Source organism: Rhipicephalus sanguineus, chromosome 7 (genome assembly GCF_013339695.2).
Source record: "Rhipicephalus sanguineus isolate Rsan-2018 chromosome 7, BIME_Rsan_1.4, whole genome shotgun sequence".
In the NCBI taxonomy this organism is placed as follows: Eukaryota; Metazoa; Arthropoda; class Arachnida; order Ixodida; family Ixodidae; genus Rhipicephalus; species Rhipicephalus sanguineus.
The window spans coordinates 32,997,129-33,017,356 of record NC_051182.1 but is presented as its reverse complement, the minus strand read 5'-3'; the positions used below and the strand labels follow the sequence as shown (position 1 = coordinate 33,017,356).

The following is a 20,228-nucleotide window of genomic DNA, read 5'->3' as shown; positions in this document are numbered from 1 at the left end:
AATCTCATTCTTTCGGTCAGCAGTCGTACATCGCACTCAGTTACACAACGCGACTTGGAGGAGCCAGGAGTACACTGTAATCAGTACTCAATAAATGTTTCTCTCCGGCGCTCGCGATGCCCTTGAGACGTACGGCGAAGCGAGTCCACGGCCGCCCAATAAATGGCCACCGCTGGGCGTTCACGCTACGCACGCCCCCCGCCGGCTTTCAATAGAACAACAAGCAAGACGAGACGCACGAGGCCCTATATCTTACTCGCGGCGCTCAAAAACAATGAGACAATGAGAAGGAGGCCCCGCAGTGCTGCTCGCTGTTCCGTCTCTGCACCGCATATACCTGGTTTGAGAGCTTAATGGATGACCGCTAAGTGGCGCGGCCGTCTTATAGGACCGAAGACCTTGGAGCAGGTCGAGGCACAAGGTCGATCCCTGGCAACGGTTGTACACGTGAACGCGACGATGTGTTGGCTCCAAGCCCCGATTTCCGTAATGGCATCCAATGCGACAATAAGATAACCGGCTTTTCGGTGTCGTTGTCAGTGCCAACTTATTTGCGAGACAGGGAGAATACCGCGTGGCCCACTGTCTAAAACAGATAGCCGCATTCCCAGTGCCGCCGGGCACCCACTGGTCTTAAAGGGCCCCTAAACCAGCCAGAGGTCGAAGTTTAGTTGTGGCGTTGCATTTATGCATGGGTTTATAGCCAACGCTAGCGGAGTTGCACGCGTTTGCTCATTTTGCTCTTTCCTTTGCTAGGCTGCGTTCGTCGGCTCGTCTGTCCACCCAACGCCTCCTCTGGTCCACATCTGCGAATGCCCTTCCTCAGCGTCCGAGGTGAAATCGCGAGGAGCGCGCGCATCTGCTAGCAGAAAACAGGCTCTTGTAAGCCCACTGACAGTGTCTGTTGCTCGCGACGTCACCTAACCATACAGGTGACGTCATGACGGCTGTTGTCGATAGAGGAAAGGCAGGGAGAGGAGCGCGCGAGCGTCTGTTGGTGGTTTAGGGGCCCTTTAAGTGCGGAGCACTTCAAGGGCCCGGGCTGTCGCCTCATGTCATCTCACGTAGTTGCTTGGCGTCATGCAGGCAAAACCATGTAAAGGCAAAACCGTAGCAATGTATAGTACAGTAGTATAGTACAGTAGTTTCCAGCCATGGACGCAGAGCAGGCTGCAAGTTTGGAACGCCGGCGCCACCTAATGGCAGACGAACCACTGCTCCGCACTTCCTACAGCTTTCACGCTGAGTGCAACTGCATACATTTTCCTAATGAGGAGAGGTACCCGGCATGGCGCTCGGTCTTGTGGCCACTCATATCTCGTAATATCTCGAAAAGTTTGTTTCCCCACTTTCCGCTCTCTTCTTTCACTCCCCCACTGATGCTGCGCCGTGCTGGGTCGCCAAAATAGGGTTCACGAAGGATGCGATGTGGGCTTGCTGGTAACACACCTTGAGGACATTTCGATGTGGCGCATAGAAAGGTCGGGACGAATGTAGGCCCACGTGGACACACAGGGCGCCATGTTTGCCCTGTCTTTTATTCGCGCTACATGGAAACCTACGCAGAAATAAGCCCTGTCGTCAAACCAGTACCACAATATGAAGTCGCGGTGTGTGTGTGATGGAGATGTCATCAAATCGAGGTACTGTAGTGGTACAGCGTAAAAGTTTAAAAACGAAGGCGAGTGCGTCAGACTTTCAACTAATCTTATTTCCGATCGCAGCACCCAAATATGCAAGTCCGTTAAAGGTACTATATGGTTGAAAAATGTTATATAATTGGAAAACAGAAAGCGCTAGCAAGTACGGTCTGCTACCCTATTTAAGCCGGGGAAAGGGCTTTTAAGGGATGGAAATGAAGGAGCAAGAACACTGAAGGAGTGTCCACGGACGTGCCCCTAGAGACCATAGGCACACGCAGGGTTCCCCCATTATGGAGAGGAGTCCGAGTGAGTCCGTGTAAGCCCTAAGCGCAAAATGTATTTCTTGAGTGGGCTCCACATTTTTCACCGACCTACGGGCGTAAGTCACTAGTACAAGCAAAAATCATCTTTTTTTCTGCTAGTATCCCTTTAAGTGGGTCGCTGTGCCGGCATTTATTGGCTCACAGCGCACCTTTCGGGCTCGGCACTACGGAATAACACCCCGTGTTGTCGGAACTGACAATGATGGAACTTCAACTGACAAAGACGGCTGCGAATCTGCGGCAGAGCTCTCGAAAAACGTCCATACACTGAACCACACACTCGGCCCATACATTCGGTCACACGCAGTCCCTATACCCGGTAGCGTACGAATAATCCTCATCGGAGCGTACACAGTAAACATGCAGGCGATGGCGCGAGTATCCCATACACTGACCCCGATCGACGTAGGCTAGTCCTGAGCCAGGAGTTCCGCTGGGGCAGGTGCCGGCGTCCACTTCCGCCTCCCCCGGTACTTCCGCCGCTGCTGCTCGTGCTACGGAAGCTGTCCGAGCTGCGAAGAGAGAGAGGGGAACAATGAACTCCCCGTCCATATATACTAGAGATACACAAATACACACACACTTACGGCTCTCTGCATACACTGCGCAAAGGCAAATTGCATACGGATAATGCGTATATGCGCGGTGAATCGGATCGACTGGCACGGATAATTGGGACTGCCGGTGCAATTCAGGTACAGGTCTTCAGAAGCTTTAGATGCGCAGTCAAAAGAAAAAGGAACCAAATAGGTTTACCTCTCTCTCTTTTCTTTCTCTTTCTTTCTTTCTTTCATTTTTGTGCGTGTGTGCGTGTTTTCATGGGACTGTGGTCGCTGTCCTGTCTTTTCTGTATACCAAACACAGTCTCACACAGAGAGCATGTCATTGTTCAATGGTCGACGGTGAAGCAGGCGGGATACTCTTGTATAAGTGGGCTCCTTCGTACTGTTACTGCGTACATTAATTGACACAAGTTAACTACACAAGACATAGCATACATCGGAAGCTCTACTGCGTTATGACGAGGGTTATCGCACACGTCATCATCACTGCAAGAACACCGAGGATACTGTCTAAAGCACCGACTTTTCTTTTTGCATAAAGTAAGCAGTCCATACAAGCGCGTCATAAATAGTGACGCAACACTTAGCACGACCTTTATTTATAGGCCCTGAAGACACAACGAAGCGACCACAGCTAAGGCACACATATCACAGGCAAGATCCCTACTAGTTACGAGGGAGACGAACGTCACGTGATCATGTAGATGTACGGACAACGGGGAAGTGTTTAATAAACGCCCACAATATATATTTAATTTCTCCTACGTAGCATACACTTTCACACATCTTACGTCGTATGAGCAGCACTCTCACTGCGTAGCGTATAAAGATTGCCTTCCGCGTTGTTTACTGCATCAGCATGCAGTACACGACCCAGCAGCAGGTCACAAGCTTCTTTCTTTTTTTTTTTCGAAACGTGCGACAGTTGCGTGCCGTATGTAGCCCTGGGTATGAAGAAGGCGCGCGGTCACATTAAATGGCTGCAATGCCAGAAGTGCAAGTATACCTGAGCGGCGTCTTGCCGACGTCCATGACGCCGTAGTCCTCCTCTTCGACGTCGCACTCGAAGGTCTCCTCGGCGTCGCTGTAGCTGGGACTGCCACTGCTCCCGCTGCATACACAAAATAACGAGAATGAATGAATGAATGAATGAATTTAGTAAAAGCGATTAAAAGAGCTAGTTTGGCGCACGTTCACCATATATGTTGAGCCGAGTTTTACACGACATATTACAAGAAATGGAAGACAGACGCAGAAGGAAGCAGCGCAATCATACCAACTCTATCTGTTAGGAAACACGCTAATAATAATAATAATAAGAAGAAGAAGAAGAAGAAGAAGAACAAGAAGAACAAGAAGAAGAAGAAGAATACTTTGTTAACATTTGGTACAGTAACAATGTAACACAAAACTGGCCCGCCAAAGCCATTGGGCTTGAAGGGCAGAGCCGACGGTCAGCAGACAACAGGAATCCTTTTAAATGCGAAGCATTTCTTAGCGAATCTATCTATCTATCTATCTATCTATCTATCTATCTATCTATCTATCTATCTATCTATCTATCTATCTATCTCTATCTATCTATCTATCTATCTATCTATCTCTATCTATCTATCTATCTATCTATCTATCTATCTATCTATCTATCTATCTATCTATCTATCTATCTATCTATCTATCTATCTATCTATCTATCTATCTATCTATCTATCTATCTATCTATCTATCTATCTATCTATCTATCTATCTATCTATCTATCTATCTATCTATCTATCTATCTATCTATCTATCTATCTATCTATCTATCTATCTATCTATCTATCTATCTATCTATCTATCTATCTATCTATCTATCTATCTATCTATCTATCTATCTATCTATCTATCTATCTATCTATCTATCTATCTATCTATCTATCTATCTATCTATCTATCTATCTATCTATCTATCTATCTATCTATCTATCTATCTATCTATCTATCTATCTATCTATCTATCTATCTATCTATCTATCTATCTATCTATCTATCTATCTATCTATCTATCTATCTATCTATCTATCTATCTATCTATCTATCTATCTATCTATCTATCTATCTATCTATCTATCTATCTATCTATCTATCTGTGCACGTAAGTCATGCACAGCATGACTTACGTGCCACGCTCATGGTGCGCTGGCGGCCGTTTCGCTAGCCTTATATACACCAAAATTGGTATCTTGCGACGTGACCGTGTAACGAACATAAATAACACGAGTTAACATGAAAATCATGACACGCATGTCATGTACAGCATGACTTACGTGCCACGCTCATGGGGCGCCGGCGGCTGTTTCGCTAGATTTATATACACCAAAATTGGTATCTTGTGACGTGACTGTGTGACGAACATAAAAACTCGAGTTAACATGAAAATCATGACTCGCATGTCATTTACAGCATGACTTACGTGCCACACTCATGGGGCGCTGGCGGCGGTTTCGCTAGATTTATATACACCAAAATTGGTATCTTGTGACGTGCCTGTGTGACGAACATAAAAACACGAGTTAACATGACAATCATGACTCGCATGTTATGTACAGCATGACTTACGTGCCACGCTCATGGGGCGCTGGCGGCGGTTTCGCTAGCTTGATCTACCCCGAAATTGGTATTGCGCGACGTGACTGTGTAACGAACATAAATAACACGAGTTAACATGAAAATCATGACACGCATGTCATGTACAGCATGACTTACGTGCCACGCTCATGGGGCGCTGGCGGCCGTTTCGCTAGCTTGATCTACCCCGAAATTGGTATTGCGCGACGTGACTGTGTGACGAACATAAAAACACGAGTTAACATGAAACTCATGACACGCATGTCATGTACATTATGACTTACGTGCCGCGCTCATGGAGCGCTGGCGGCCATTATGCTAGCTTGATCTACCCCGAAATTGGTATTGCGCGACGTGACTGTGTGGCGAACATAAAAACACAAGTTAACATGAAAATCTTGACACGCATGTCATGTACAGCATGACTTACGTGCCACGCTCATGGTGCGCTGGCGGCCGTTTCGCTAGCTTGATCTACTCCGAAATTGGTATTGCGTGACGTGACTGTAACGAACATAAATAACACGAGTTAACATGAAAATCATGACATGCATGTCATGTACAGCATGACTTACGTGCCACGCTCATGGGGCGCTGGCGGCCGTTTCGCTAGCTTGATCTACCCCGAAATTGGTATTGCGCGACGTGACTGTGTGACGAACATAAAAACACGAGTTAACATGAAAATCATGACACGCATGTCATGTATACAGCATGGCTTACGTGCCACGCTCATGGGGTGCTGGCGGCCGTTTCGCTAGCTTGATATACACCAAAATTGGTATCTTGCGACGTGACCGTGTGAGGAACATAAATAACACGAGTTAAGATGAAAGTCATGACACGTATGTCATGTACAGCATGACTGAAGTGCCACGCTCATGGGGCGCTGGCGGCCGTTTCTCTAGCTTGATCGACCCCGAAGTTGGTATTGCGCGACGTTACTGTGTGACGAACATAAAAATAGGAGTTAACATGAAAACCATGACACGCATTTTCCTCAATGACATACAAGACTATGTATGCAGCTCTTTGCTGGCTGCTTCGCATTACATCGATTTCCACAATGCGTGGGATGTGCCGGCTTTTTTGTTGTTTTATCTTTTCGCACATACATGCAAACAATAGACGCGCGTGAACAGCAGTGCATGAAGAAAAAATTGATGGTAATACATATAACGTCACCTAGCCTTACATGAGTTGACCATTCGTACATACGATGGCAAAAATACAGTAATAGAACACCATCAGATTTTCGGTGAGGTAAAAAAAATACAGGTAGATAAAAGTAAGTGGGGGTCATTTCAATTAAATTACGGGTACGCAATCGTCAATCAGACCGTGTACTCGAAACGAGCAGCCGCGTGAGTCGCGCTATACGCCCGGGCCTTTTTTGGCATGACGCCACAGCATCGCGCGTTACGTGACCTTTACGGGCGAAGGAAAGGAAGCCTCGACAAACACGCTACGTGCCAACACATCAACGACCATCCATATAGCACGCACCGTGGGGCAGATTATCCCGCTGCGCGCGAGAGAACGCTGCAGCGAACGATATGAAAAAGACGAGAGACGGTATTCTGCCCACGTTTCTCGGCTCTGGCGAATGTGTTCACCGCGTATAGGACAAATGGCCCGATCGACCGGAGTCGAAGTGAAATTAAGGCAGATTTTTGAAAGGCGTGGCGCAACAACGTTATACGAACGAGAAGAAAGAAGCGACAGAAAGAGCGCCAATTTCCATCGGGATATCGATGAGAGATTGGGGGGGGGGGGGGAGGTTGTGGAGGCCACCTCAGACGAACACGAACTTGCTTACGTCAATGCACAACGCAAAAGCGCTGTTGGTGTTTTTGAGGACTACGCGCCTTCACGAAACTTCCTGAATAACTCTTTCGTGTACATGTGTGTCCGTGACTGCACGTGTTATTTGTGTGTACATGTGATCATTTTTTGTACCGTAGTCAACACCCCCACCTGGAGTAGCAAGCCAGGTGATAAACCACGCTCTCATCTCCAGGGTAGTCATTAAAGATTGCTATCCATCCATCCCTATATATACACTATTTTCCGGACACTCTCAAGCGCCGCCATCTTAGACTGATAACGTTGCAGTTTTGTGTCCGTATCAAATAAACAAACAGTGATACGGTCAACTCGCATGCACGAAAACGCTTGGGCCGGTACATTCAACGTTTCATGATCATGATCATTTCATATTACGACATAGAACACAGGTAGAACAATCGCTTACACAGGTAGAACAATCGCTTATATATATATATATATATATATATATATACAGGGTGTCCCAGCTATCTTTAGCCAAGGGTTAAAAAATACAATATTAGAGGCAGGCGAGTGAAATCAGTTGCAAATTGCTGACAGCCACCTTGCGCGCTACAGACAATTTTTTGTTTTGTAATTAACTAATTTGTTAATTAGGACGATTTAACTAATTTGCTAAATATTGACTTTAGGCAAGAAATGCTGCTTGCAAAGTTCGAGAGCGTCCTCAGAAACCCCAATCGCATCATTTGCGATAAAGAAAATCTCACGTATACCATTTTTTCCAAGCTTCAAAGGAAGCCCGCGAAATACAAAAAGAACCACGTGACCAGCGCGCTCGCGCGCCGCAAGAATGCTGCCCTCAGCCGTGGTTTGAGCGAACGAAATCAGCTGCGGCCGCGACTCGGCGTCTCCGTTGCAGCGGTAGGCCGATAAGTTAAAGGTGGTTTCTTGGCTCGCGCTCGCTACAACTTGCACCGTCACGCGCGCAGCTGGCTGGCAACAGGCCAAGAAACCACCGCCCACTTATAGGCCTACCGCTGCAACGGAGCCGGCGAGTACCGGCCGCAGGTGATGTTCGTTCGTTCAAACCTCGGCTGAGGGCAGCATTCTCGCGGCGCGCGAGCGCGCTAGTCACGTGGTTCTTTTTGTATTTCGCGGGCTTTCTTTGAAGCTTGGAAAAAATGGTATACGTGAGACTTTCTTTATCGCAAATGATGCGATTGGGGTTTCTGAGGACGCTCTCGAACTTTGCAAGCAGCATTTCTTGCCTAAAGTCAATATTTAGCAAATTAGTTAAATCGTCCTAATTAACAAATTAGTTAATTACAAAACAAAAAATTGTCTGTAGCGCGCAAGGTGGCTGTCAGCAATTTGCAACTGATTTCACTCGCCTGCCTCTAATATTGTATTTTTTAACCCTTGGCTAAAGATAGCTGGGACACCCGGTATATATATATATATATATATATATATATATATATATATACCATCCCTCTATCTAGATGTCTCATCAAACGCCAGAAGTGACCATCGGCGTCGGCGGCACCTACACGAACGATACAATAAGGTCACGTGATCACATATGACGCCATGATGACGTCACGTGATCAATACACCCGACTGAGAAGAATATGAACAAGACTGCTCTCACATTGGAGTTGTCTTAAGCATATGCACAATGGACCGTGTGACTTAATTGCGCGATGAAGAAAGCAACCGCGTTCTTGTGGGGTTTTTTTTTTCGTTCTTTTTCCGCGTCGTAGCTTTTATTTAGCCACCGTCTCACTAAAACTAACGCCTTAGGGAAATTTGGTTAGATCCAAACTACAGTACATATCGTCAATCTGCTTCGTCGATGCCGGATACACCGCCCACAGACTTAAAGGGACTCTAAACGAGACGCAATACGCCACATTATACTGGCATACAGTGTTCTTTGTGCAAAAGTCTAGCGCTCTCTCTCTCTCTCTCTCTCTCTCTCTCTCTCTCTCTCTCTCTCTCTCTCTCTCTCTCTCTCTCTCTCTCTCTCTCACACACACACACACACACACACACACACACACACACACACACACACACACACACACACACACACACACACACACACATCCTGTCATCTTCAAACAGCGTTTCTTTTTCTAAAGTATGCCGCCTGTTTATATTCATTTCGATTGTATCATTGGGATGGCGATGGTGATCTGACACTCCCAGTTAGATGGGGTCGCCTGCGCTACTCGCACGTCGTAGACTCTACACTAAAGCTAGAGAACAATTTAGAGAAACGGGCGCTCGTTGTCTATGCATGCGCAAGCAAGCTCTGTTTGCAGTGTGTCTGGTTTCACCTGCACGTGTCAGTGTTAAGGCCTAACTACTTGCTATGATGAAATGTTGAGGTACCTTGCAATGTTGAGGTACCCGGTTTCTCTATTGTGAGCGCGCGTCATGTGATAACTGTACAGGCTCACAATCAAATGCTATATGATAACTCAGTACGAACATAAATATAAGTGTGAAATGAGCTTTCGCAAGCAGTGTTACCAGAACTTGACCTAGTGGTCAAATTGCTCTCGACTGCTCTCAAAATTTGCTCTCAAAAAGAAGAAAACACTGATTAGCGCTGTGGTTTTCTTACGTCAGTGTTCGAGTCGCGGCACCTTTCACGGTGAACGTTAACCGACTTGCTCAACTTTCAGCAATTGTTGTACATTTGGTATTCTTGCCGCGTGAGAAAGGATAGATGGCTTAGCTGCTGCGACGCATCCGTGATGGCATGCGACGCACGCTTATATATCGTGCCGTGAGTCATACTAAGGTTGAGCGTTGGGCTAGTTGGTGCAGCATAATCAAAAGGTTTCACAGCGCATACAACGAGGACGAGCAAAGAAACACACACAGCGCTGAGTCATGTTACGTGCGTCACCTACACCGCACTGTTTTACGTGTTCAGTCGCCAGTGCCCTTGAATCGCGGCGCCCTCGGGTTGCGCAGACAGCAACGCCATGTAGACCGAACGCTCAGCATTGTTCGGGTGTCGCACGTATGAGGGTTACATGATTCAGGACTGTTTCAGGCACCTCAGTCATGAATGAACTGCGATTGGCTAATCTACCTGTATGACTTGCACATGACGTCACGGCATTGGTCACGAAAGCTTCATTGAGGGTGTAAACGTTGCAAGAGGTTGCCTTTGTTTGTTTTTGTTGTTGTTTTTTGTTTTGTTTTTTAACTCTCTTGTGCGAGTAGGCGGGATCAACCGTTTTCGCAGTCTCTTGCAGGTAACCTGCGACGACACCGTCACAAGCGGTATACCTATACAATGAAGTAGTGGTGTGGGAGAAGGCTGCTGCCCACACCCATACAGTTTCTCAATAATACCATCATCGCTCCAAACTTTGCGCTAATAATGTCCTCTTTAGGGGTCATATATCAGAATAGCCGCATTCATTACAACATTTGCGCAGTTGCATGACCCTTACAACGACGTAAACTTCAGTTAGACGCAGCCACAACCTTCGAAACCCCAAACTTCGCATTACACGTCCGTAATTCGAAGGTTGTGGGTTCGGATCCCACCAACGGAAAGCGGCGATTTTTCGTGAACTTTTGCTCACTTCAATTTGCGTCATATTTGCAACGCTACGATCAAAAAGAGAACACAACGTCCCCTGTGCTTTCCACGGCCTAACTGTCCGTTGGATTCATTTCGTTATGTCTAACAAAGAAACGAGCCCCAAGAAAAATTCTCCTTTATTTCGTAAAGTTCAGGTAGTGGTATGCAGGGCTTCATCGTGCAGAAATAAGACATGCAAACACGGTCGCAATTAAGCAAAAACACGGCATTTTGCGGTCTGTGCTCTTCTTTAGCCAGCGCCCTTACTTTCTTATGCTACGGCAGCGCAACCTACAACACAAAAAAAAATAATAAACAGGAGACTGACCCGCCCTTGTGGTTGACGGGCGAGCAGCGGTCGCTCGGCGGCAGCGCGCTGTCCGTCGGGCTGTCCGGTCGCTGCGAAGAACTCATGTACGCCTCGTCCACGCCACCGCCGCCGCCAGGGGGAGTCTGTACAACAGATACGGGACACAGCACAGGGTTAGGTAATGCTCAAGCACGGTGCATTATCAGGGGTGAGACGGCTGAAATCGATTTGGGAGCAGTTTTGGGAGCAGCAAAATTTCAATTTAGGAGCAGGAGAACCTTGTTTGGGAGCAGTTAGTGGCATTTATTATGTCGTTCTTGAAGCTTGAAAAAACAAATTTGTAGTAACTTGGAGGAACAAGCACATATTTTAATCGGCTTAGAATACACATAACATTCAAAGAGCCTCTGGAGAAAGCTTTTTTCAACAGATTATTGCTAGGTATGAACTACACTACCTTTTTACAAACCACGCAATTTATATAACCCTGGTAACAACATATGAAATAGATAAAAAAAGTTTTTCCAAGTAGGTTCACTTTACAATTTAAAATAAGAAAAGAAAAAACATCACACTTCTCAAATAACAAAAAAAGTCACAGTTTCACTGCAAGGGCGAAGCAATGAATGCGGTAGCAACAAATTGGAGTGTTACACGAAGTAAGGCTGGCAGCTAACTGTTTTGTATCCGATCTCGCGTAACTATAAAACGATGGTGTAAGAAAATACGGCCGCTCCAGGGAGCCATGTTCTCCGCATAGTCACTTCGCTTTGAGAGCGCAGCACGTAGAAGCGTATACGAGCCGCCCGCCCCGCTGTGATGGCTTTCGAGATAGCGCGCGCGCGCGCGCGCCAGTGATCGCGACCGCGCAAAGCTCAAAGTTGCTCCTCGCGCGACACTCCCCCCCCCCCCTCGCGTCTTCGTGTCTTTTAAGGCGGGCGGGGCGTTTCCTGTCTGCTTCGACGGCGGCTTTCCGAGCGGGGTGATGTTATCGCATGCAGCCTCCGAGCGACGGCAATGGGCCGGCTCGTTTGCTTGGGCCGCGTACGTCGCCTCTGCTCGCGTGCTTTTACCCGCTGTAGAACATACAATTCGCGGGGGGATCTTATCAATTTGGACTTCATACCGGAAGGACATGACGGCGACGGCAAGAACCCCTCGAGACTGTCCATATAACTGCTATCGCAATAAAAACTGGTTGCACAAGAATTGTATAGTCACATAGCAGTACGTCTTTGAACGGTCAATGAAAGATTCCGACTAGCACGCGATTGCGGCGACGCCTTCGCGCGTAACATCAGGAAAGAACAAAAGCGGTATGGCCACCGACGAACGCGCCAGTATGACCACCCCCATAGGCGTGCGCACGAAGGGGGGGGGGGGGCAAAGTCGATACCGCCCATACTTTGACTTAATCGGAAGGAGGGGCGCTGCGATTAATATTTGCCCTCCCTGAAGGGCGAACCCTCAGGAAGCTTTCGAATAGCGTACGCACAGCTTTGCGTTGGCTTTTCGCACAACTGCGCATGCGTCGTACGCTAACCGCTTGCGGGCTCCCGTTAAGTGACGGAAATAGCGTGCCGCAAACGCTAACGCTAACTTAGCGTACGCTATTCGAAAACTGCCTAAAATAAAGCGCCTTCAGCTATCTGCTCGGCTGCGCGGGTGGCGTAGCGTCAAGTGTACCGCACGCTTTTAATAGGTGATAACAAAAGCGCGCTGCGCCACCGTTCGCTGCCACCTCGTGAGGGTCCGCCTTCAAAAATGCGTCGCGAGCGCCGAGAAACCTTACCCCTCGGACACTACGTCGTTACCGCTCGGACACTACACATATTTACAACCGCTCAGAGGCGATTATCACAGCACTATGGAAGCCTCTATTATAAAGGCGCGTAGAAGCTAGGACACACTCGGGCGCGTTAACGTGTTCTGCGAACGTATCCCTGGCGCTGCTTCTAAAGTTACGTTTTCCCACGCTGAAAGTGACGCGGGCTTGAAAATTCTTGATTGTGGGGCCGTTTCGGCGCAGTTCGGCACAATTTTTGCAATTTTTATGCTTTTGGAGCAGCTTGGCGCAGGAAAACGGAATCGTATCAAAAATGCGCAATATGCGCAGCTGTCTCACCCCTGCATTATATACATACACTAAGTGACACACTATCTCATTACATTATTTCGGTACATTAAATCACTTCAGTGAGGACTTAGCCATATACGAGAAAAAAATGCACTTAATTACCTCGTTACATTGAATTACCTCGTAGCCAACACGAACGATCCTTAGCCAATAGTAGACAGTACTAGCCAATATTAGCCGACAGTACCGGTACGTGCGAGCAGATACGGTAGGATTAACACAAACTCGCACTTCTCTATTTTTGCTTCAGTACTTGTAATAGCGTATTAATCTCCACTCAAGCTATAGCCTCAGCCTGCGAAAATATTTCGCACATTTGGGATGGACTACTTCAGGAGATGAAATAGTACAGCCCAGACCTTACGTTTAAGGAGTGCGCGACGCAGAAGCAAATGTACATGAAAGTATCTTATACTATGAAATTCCGGACAAGCCTTACAGAGGCTTCTCATCTTAAAATCACAGCGGGCACGAAAGACACAGCGCGGTTGACAAAGAAGCGCTCGTTTGTCAACTTCACTATGTTTTGTGCACGCTACAATTTCAACATGAATAGTTAACCAATTAGCCCAACCTCAAATTACATATACTACGGGCGCTTATTTAGGACCTTACATCGATCAGTCTTCACAACGTGCACTCGGTGTACAACGTAACAGCAACTGTCCTGAGTGCATCCGCGCTCCGAAGCCACTGCTGAGAGTTGCCTACATGGACGTCACAAAAACGAACACACGTATTTCTTGACTGGCGCATCCTTACCAATTTCAGATTTATTCTACTAATTTTAATTTGAAACCAAACTGCCAGCGTCACCTCAATGAAATCTTCCCTTGACCTTGATGATGATATCTGGGGTTTAACGTCCCAAAACCACGATATGATTATGAGAGACGCCGTAGAGGAGGGCTCCGGAAATTTCGACCACATGGGGTTCTTTAACGTGCACCTAAATCTAAGTAGACGGGCCTCAAGCGTTTTCGCCTCCATCGAAAATGCAGCCGCCGCGGCCGGGATTCGATCCCGCGACCTTCGTGTTAGCAGTCGAGCGCCATAACCAGTAGACCACCGTGGCGGGGCTTCTGTTGACCTTCCAGACTCGATAATACGACGGAAAGTTGCTGGGCTTTCTCTCTTTCATAAGATTTTATTTCCACAATCCAATTCTTCGGATCAATTTATATCAGAACCATCCTACCTCTCATCGCGCGCTACCCAGCCTAGCAAAGTAGCCCCTTCTCTTAATTTTTCATCGCACGAATATTTTCTTCTATTCATTCTTAACGAAGATCATCAAAGACTGGAATCACCTTCCCGCCTCCGTTGCTGCTACCGAGGATGGCTAGTCATGTAAGAATGTCATCACTATTCTCTTCCTTAATTAGATGTACTCGTTTTGCATTTTTGCCTGTTGTACTTTACTTCGTGCAAATGTATCCCACTACCTCTAAATATGTGTAGTTAAGGTGTAATTAAAATAAGATTGATCATATTAAGATGCAGCTCTACCTGCTGAACTTTCTTGCCGTTTCTTTTTTTTTTTTTGTTCTGCTTTGTTTTTCGACTGCCTCATTGAATGTAGAAAAATGTAACCCGCCGTCCGTGTAAAGCCCTGTGGGCCTTCAGGGCATCCACATGTATAAATCAATAAATGAATTATTTTGATGTCATAACACAGTGTCCACCGCTGCGCTCCTATGTTACCGCCAACACCACAGACTAACGAAACAGCCAAGCGAACACAAGCACTGTGCGTTCTGCCTAACCGAAGCTGTGTTGTTACAACGCGTCCTTGGTCGTCCTTCCGTCCCCGGACTCTGTATTCATCGCGCAGCGTATACACACGACAGAGCCGTGGTCGTCCATCGTGTTTCCCTGGTGCCATTTCCGAACTGGCTGACCGGTGACGAGCGTTGCTGCTCGCTCACCCCAACCACGCTCTGTACGACTGCTGCAGCCGTGTCCAAGGGCACGGCGGTGGCCACGGCTGCCGGAGACGCAAGTGGCGCGCGACGGACGAAGTCGTCGTCCACGCTCCAACAGAGAGGCGCGCACACACGCACACACACACACACACACACACGCACACACACACACACACACACACACACACACACACACACACACACACACACACACACACACACACACACACACAGGCTGCTGCTGCTGCTGCCGCTACCCAGCGGAATACGTTAACCTCGACACGCGGGGGTGCCCGACACGCATTAGTCGATCAGTTTCGCGCTAGCGGGTTCGCGGGCGTCGTCCAGGGTTGATTCGTATATCAAGGGTCATCGCGTGATGCGCGTTCCGTGGCATGACGGCGACATTTGTTGTTCCTATTGCTTTTCTTGTTGCGATAGTCGTAACTACAGCTTGATCTAAAGAAATCAGCGGGGCCCTGATCAGATCACTAACTTATTTTTAAGCCGATATGCTAACTGGACATCCAAGTATCTCTTTAAAATATACACGTTATCTCTTCAAACTTCAGAATTACCAGACGACTGGTGAAACGCTGTAGTAGTTCCTACACAAATCAGGCACAAAACTAGAAGTAAGTAACTGCCGCCCAGCGTCGTTTACGGGCTCGTGCTGCAATATAATGGAACATGTAATTTTGAAGGCCATAATAACTCACCTAGAAACATATAAACAACAACATGGTTTCAGATCAGGCCTCTCAACTACAACCCAATTAGCTTAATTAACCTACGACATAGCCAACGCAATTAACGATAACGGCCAATTAGACGACATAAGTTTAGACTTTTATAAGGCGTTCGACGCTGTCCCATACCAAGATTTAATTACAAAACAATCGGCTTTTGGTATTGATAACAAAATAGTATCCTAGATTAACAGCTTTTTAACCAACCGAAAACACATCGTAAAAATTGATAATCATCTACCACAACAACTTGATGCTTATTCTGGTGTACCTCAGGGATCGGTTCTTGCACCACTGTTCTTTTTATATTTATTAACGACATCCACTTTCCCGTTTAAAACTATGTTCAGATGCGTCTGTTTGCTGACGACTGTGTCCTGTACACAGTCGTACACAACTCAGACGACCAAATTAAACTTAACAATTCACTTCACACGATTTATTCCTGGTGTAACACTTGGGGCATGGAATTAAACACATCAAAAACTCATTGCATTTAATTCATAGATAAGAAAAAAAAACTATTAACTTTATGTATACAATCGGAAGCTCAATTATCGATAAAAGCAATCAAGTGAAATACCGAGGCATTACACTCACGCCGAACCTTAACTGCACCACCACATCTTAAACTAAATGCCTATAAAACACTAATTAGACCATGTTTAGACCATGGCGCTGGCCCGGAGCCATAAGCACTTCGACCTGTAAGGTGGCATCAAAGTAAACAAAACACGTTTACACGAGCGTTCGAAGTTCGTTAGCTGCGAAACGGGCAGCCACGTCGAATCCACTTGTCGCTAATGCTACATAAGGTATGCCTCATGCTTACCGCTGTTGTGAAATGATTAGAAGGCCACCGCAACATCATGGTGCCAACACCGCCAGCAGAGAGACCAGTCACGTAGATCGCTCATGGATTATACTTGCTAAATGCATCTCGAATCTTCAATGTAACGCAGCCAACCGATAATGAACCCCAGTAAAGCGTACGGAGCATTGCTTGTTCTTTTTTATTTATTTGAAGTGTCGATATTCTGGCAGATAGCGAAATTATTAGTCAACGAAGAAAACAACTTGGTACCGCTGGGCACCGAACCCACAACCTTCGAATTACACGTCCGATGTAGCAATCTCTCTACGGCGGCGGCTGTTGCCCCGTCCCTTTTATCGGACACTAGAAGACACTAGAGGACACTTTATCGGACATTTCAGTATGTGTAATCCCTGGAATGTTACCCAGAGCCATTCACTTGCATGGCGACGACCATGGAACATCCTTTCCATTTTTGCCAGCTGGCGTCGCGCAAAACCTGATCTCTTACAAGGACGGCAGCTGACCAATGAACTTACGCATGACACCTTGGCTGCATCTAACAAAGAAACGGGCCCTCGATTCATTCTTCTTTGGAGTCTTAAATGTGCGACATTCCTTTTCTTGTACACTGCAGTGTTGTGTACAAGGCCGGGGGTGTGGTGTGGTACCAGCCGAACTTACAGAATACACGTTTTGTTTATTGTTTCGTTACGTATCACCTGAATGTTATACCTGAATGTTATGAGTAATAAAGTTTTGTTGAAGTCTAGCGTTGTCCTGTATTCCTTCTTTTCGTCCACGTCTTTTTCGCTAATAAACATGGCCTGTTATTAGTTACATATTAGCGTCAATCCACCTGCGAAGTAAGGATCGAGCTTGGTTGGACACGTAGAGGCAACGCATTTAGAGCAACGCCAATCCGCGATCGGCCTAAGTATATATACTGGACCCACTCTGGGTTCCTCGAGATCTCGTTTGCTGCAGTTTTCGCTCCGCACGACCGACAGCGCGTGCCGGGCACCCGCTGACGAAGATCAGACGGGACCCCCCATTCTGCACGCATAGCTGAGCGCGCATATCCACCGTTGTATAGACATATACGCGCGGGAGCCATTCCAAGTATGGCGAAGAAGCTTCGCTTCACGGCACTTCCCGAGCGAGCGAGCCGACCGATATCGACACACGCCGCTGCCTTCGCCAGAGTAACGCCCGGCGAGCACGTGACCGTACACAGCTTGTCCCGACGTCACCGATACATCTAGGAGACCGATTGGCCGAGCGCATCATCATCGTCGTCGTCAGCCTCACTGCGCCCACTGCAGGGCTAAGGCCTCTCCCGTGTTCCTCCAATGAACCCGATCATGTGATTTCTGCTGTCACGTTATACCCGCCAACTTCTTAATCTCATCTGCCCACCTAACTTTCGGTCTCGCCCTCGCGCGTTTGCCTGCTCTTGAAATCCAGTCAGTTACTCCTAATGACCAGCGGTTATCTTGTCTACGCGATACATGCCCGGCCCATATCTTCTTGATTTCGACTAAGATGTCCTTAACACCCGTTTGTTCCCTGACCCACTTCGTTTCCATGGCTTGCTGCGTCGTCCTCAGTTTAAGTTTAACCCTCCTTGTAAGCCTCCAGGTTTCTGCTCCGTAGGCTAGTATTGGTAAGATGCAGCTGTTATATACCTTCCTCTTGAGTGACAGTGGTAAGCTACCATCCATCATTTGAGGGTGCTTGCTGTATATTTGTTCCAACCCATCCTTATTCTCCCAGTTACTTCAGTCTCGTGGTTCGGCTCTGCGGTTACTACCTGTCCTACGTAGACGTATTCCTGTGCAAATTCCAGTGCCTCGCTACCTATCGCAAAGCGCTGTTCTCGTCCGAGACTGTTTCACATTACTTTAGTTTTCTGCATATTAATTTTCAGACCTACCGAGCGCAGCGCATGTAGCTAAACGTAATGGTGTAAAAGGGTTTGAAGAACGCCCGCGTGGTCAGGATCAATCGTGAGCTCGACTTATATGAGGAAAGTATATGGTTCCTCGTTGTCCAGTCCTCTTTTGCTTCGCGCTATACATCTCGCCTGTATTCACGCAGAAAGTATGACAGGAAGCAGTATTCTAAGCATGTCGCTGTAAAGGCTGACCTCTCAGTTCTCATACACGATCCGTCCGTCCGTGGGTGTGTACTTTCAATCCCTTTATAAAAGTACGCGACTGTTTTATTTGCAATCCAACCCCATCTGAATTCGGCCGCCTTTGTCAGGAATACGACTTTCGACCTTATATCCTGTCAGAGTTGAACGCCACAGACGCTGCATCGCAGCGTGTGCAGGCAGGAGGAGGACCATCTGGAGTTGGCCTTAAGTCTTACAGGTTTTCGAAGCCTTACTGAATGTTAATCGAAGCCGAGACCCTGTCGACAGACAAGCAAGTTAGGCGCGTATCGACAGGGACAGAAGTGAATGGCAACACAAACTTTTCCTTCGCCCACTGTCCGGCGCCAAATGGTCCATCCGGTACACCTACACAGACCACATTTCGCAATACCGCCGTCTATATAGCCATCCGGCTGTAGGCCGACCTCGACTGCCGACGTGCGACGCTAATTAAAAGCCGGCGCGCTTTATATATAGCAAAAACAGCGCGCGCCTGCCAGGGGCGAAACGGCAGACAGCATTAATTATACGGGCCGTGTTTTTTAACGGCATTTGGAAAGTCCCAGCGACATTTTACACCGTCGCCATGTACCCTGAGAGATGTCACTGGACAAACTACAGGATACTGAGGTGTACCATTACAAAACGAGCAACGAGGCGAGAACACTTTTCCAGACAGTTGTTGCGTTATACTTAGTCCTACCCTCTATAGGTCATCATTCATGCAGGAATATTGTGTACTGACATGTTACCGGCTCATTCGTTTGAGTTAAATGAACGCCCGGTGCCTCAAATCCCTAGAAGAAACGCTTGCGAGACTCAGGGCAGCATAAATTTAATATTAAAGGGACCCTAAATAGCAAAACGATTTTTCTCGTATTAGTAAACTACTATTTAACGATACCAAAAACATCACGCTGGCTGCGAGAAGACGCTTAGTAAGAGACAAAACGCGCAAAAAGAAAATGTGGGTGGCGACGCCACCTAGAAGTTTCAGCACCATTCGCCGTGACGTAACATATTTTGACGCTGCCTACTACGGCCTACGTAGTTCCTGATCGGTAAGAATGAAGTACATTGTCCTCTGAGGGGGCCATAAACTTAACATACTAAGTTTGAGCAGATTATGTCGAGCCAATGCCGTCAAAATACGATAAATACAATTTGAAACCGTGACGTCACGCACGGAGATTCCGGCGCGAAATTTAAAAATGAAACTTTGAACTTGATTTTAACCTCTATTAATAAACCTATGATGGTGAAATTAACGGCATTAGAGTTCTCAGAGTACAATTTATCAATCTAAACCTATACATTGTTTCTCTTTAGTGTCCCTTTAACAAAAGCTCTTCTAGCGTCAGTTCCGGTTTTTTTTTTTTTTTTTTTTTTTTTTTTTTTGACGTGAGCACGGCAGCGACTCATATCACGAACCTGCGGAAGAGGCAGGGCGTGCCCACCCGGGGATAACTCAACGCACGCCTAGATCTCAGTATACGGGCGTTTTAGCATTCCACCCCCATAAAGATGCGGCAGCCGTCACAGGGTATCGAACCAGTGCACTGGTGCTTAGGAGCCCAACAACTTAGCCACTGAA

General features: G+C 47.0%; 1 protein-coding gene across 3 annotated transcripts in view; it reads right to left on the bottom strand.

The window, feature by feature from the left end:
• The window catches only part of LOC119399379 (rab11 family-interacting protein 4A), a 274,117-nt gene that overhangs the window by 41,891 nt on the left and 211,998 nt on the right, over nt 1–20,228 (bottom strand). For all 3 annotated transcript variants that reach the window (XM_049417676.1, XM_037666192.2, XM_037666193.2), the window contains exons 4-6: nt 10,867–10,991; nt 3,536–3,640; nt 2,362–2,478 (exon numbers count right to left, since the gene is read on the bottom strand). In XM_049417676.1, the coding sequence (XP_049273633.1) occupies nt 2,362–2,478; nt 3,536–3,640; nt 10,867–10,991 (347 nt within the window). The remainder of the gene's footprint in view (nt 1–2,361; nt 2,479–3,535; nt 3,641–10,866; nt 10,992–20,228) is intronic.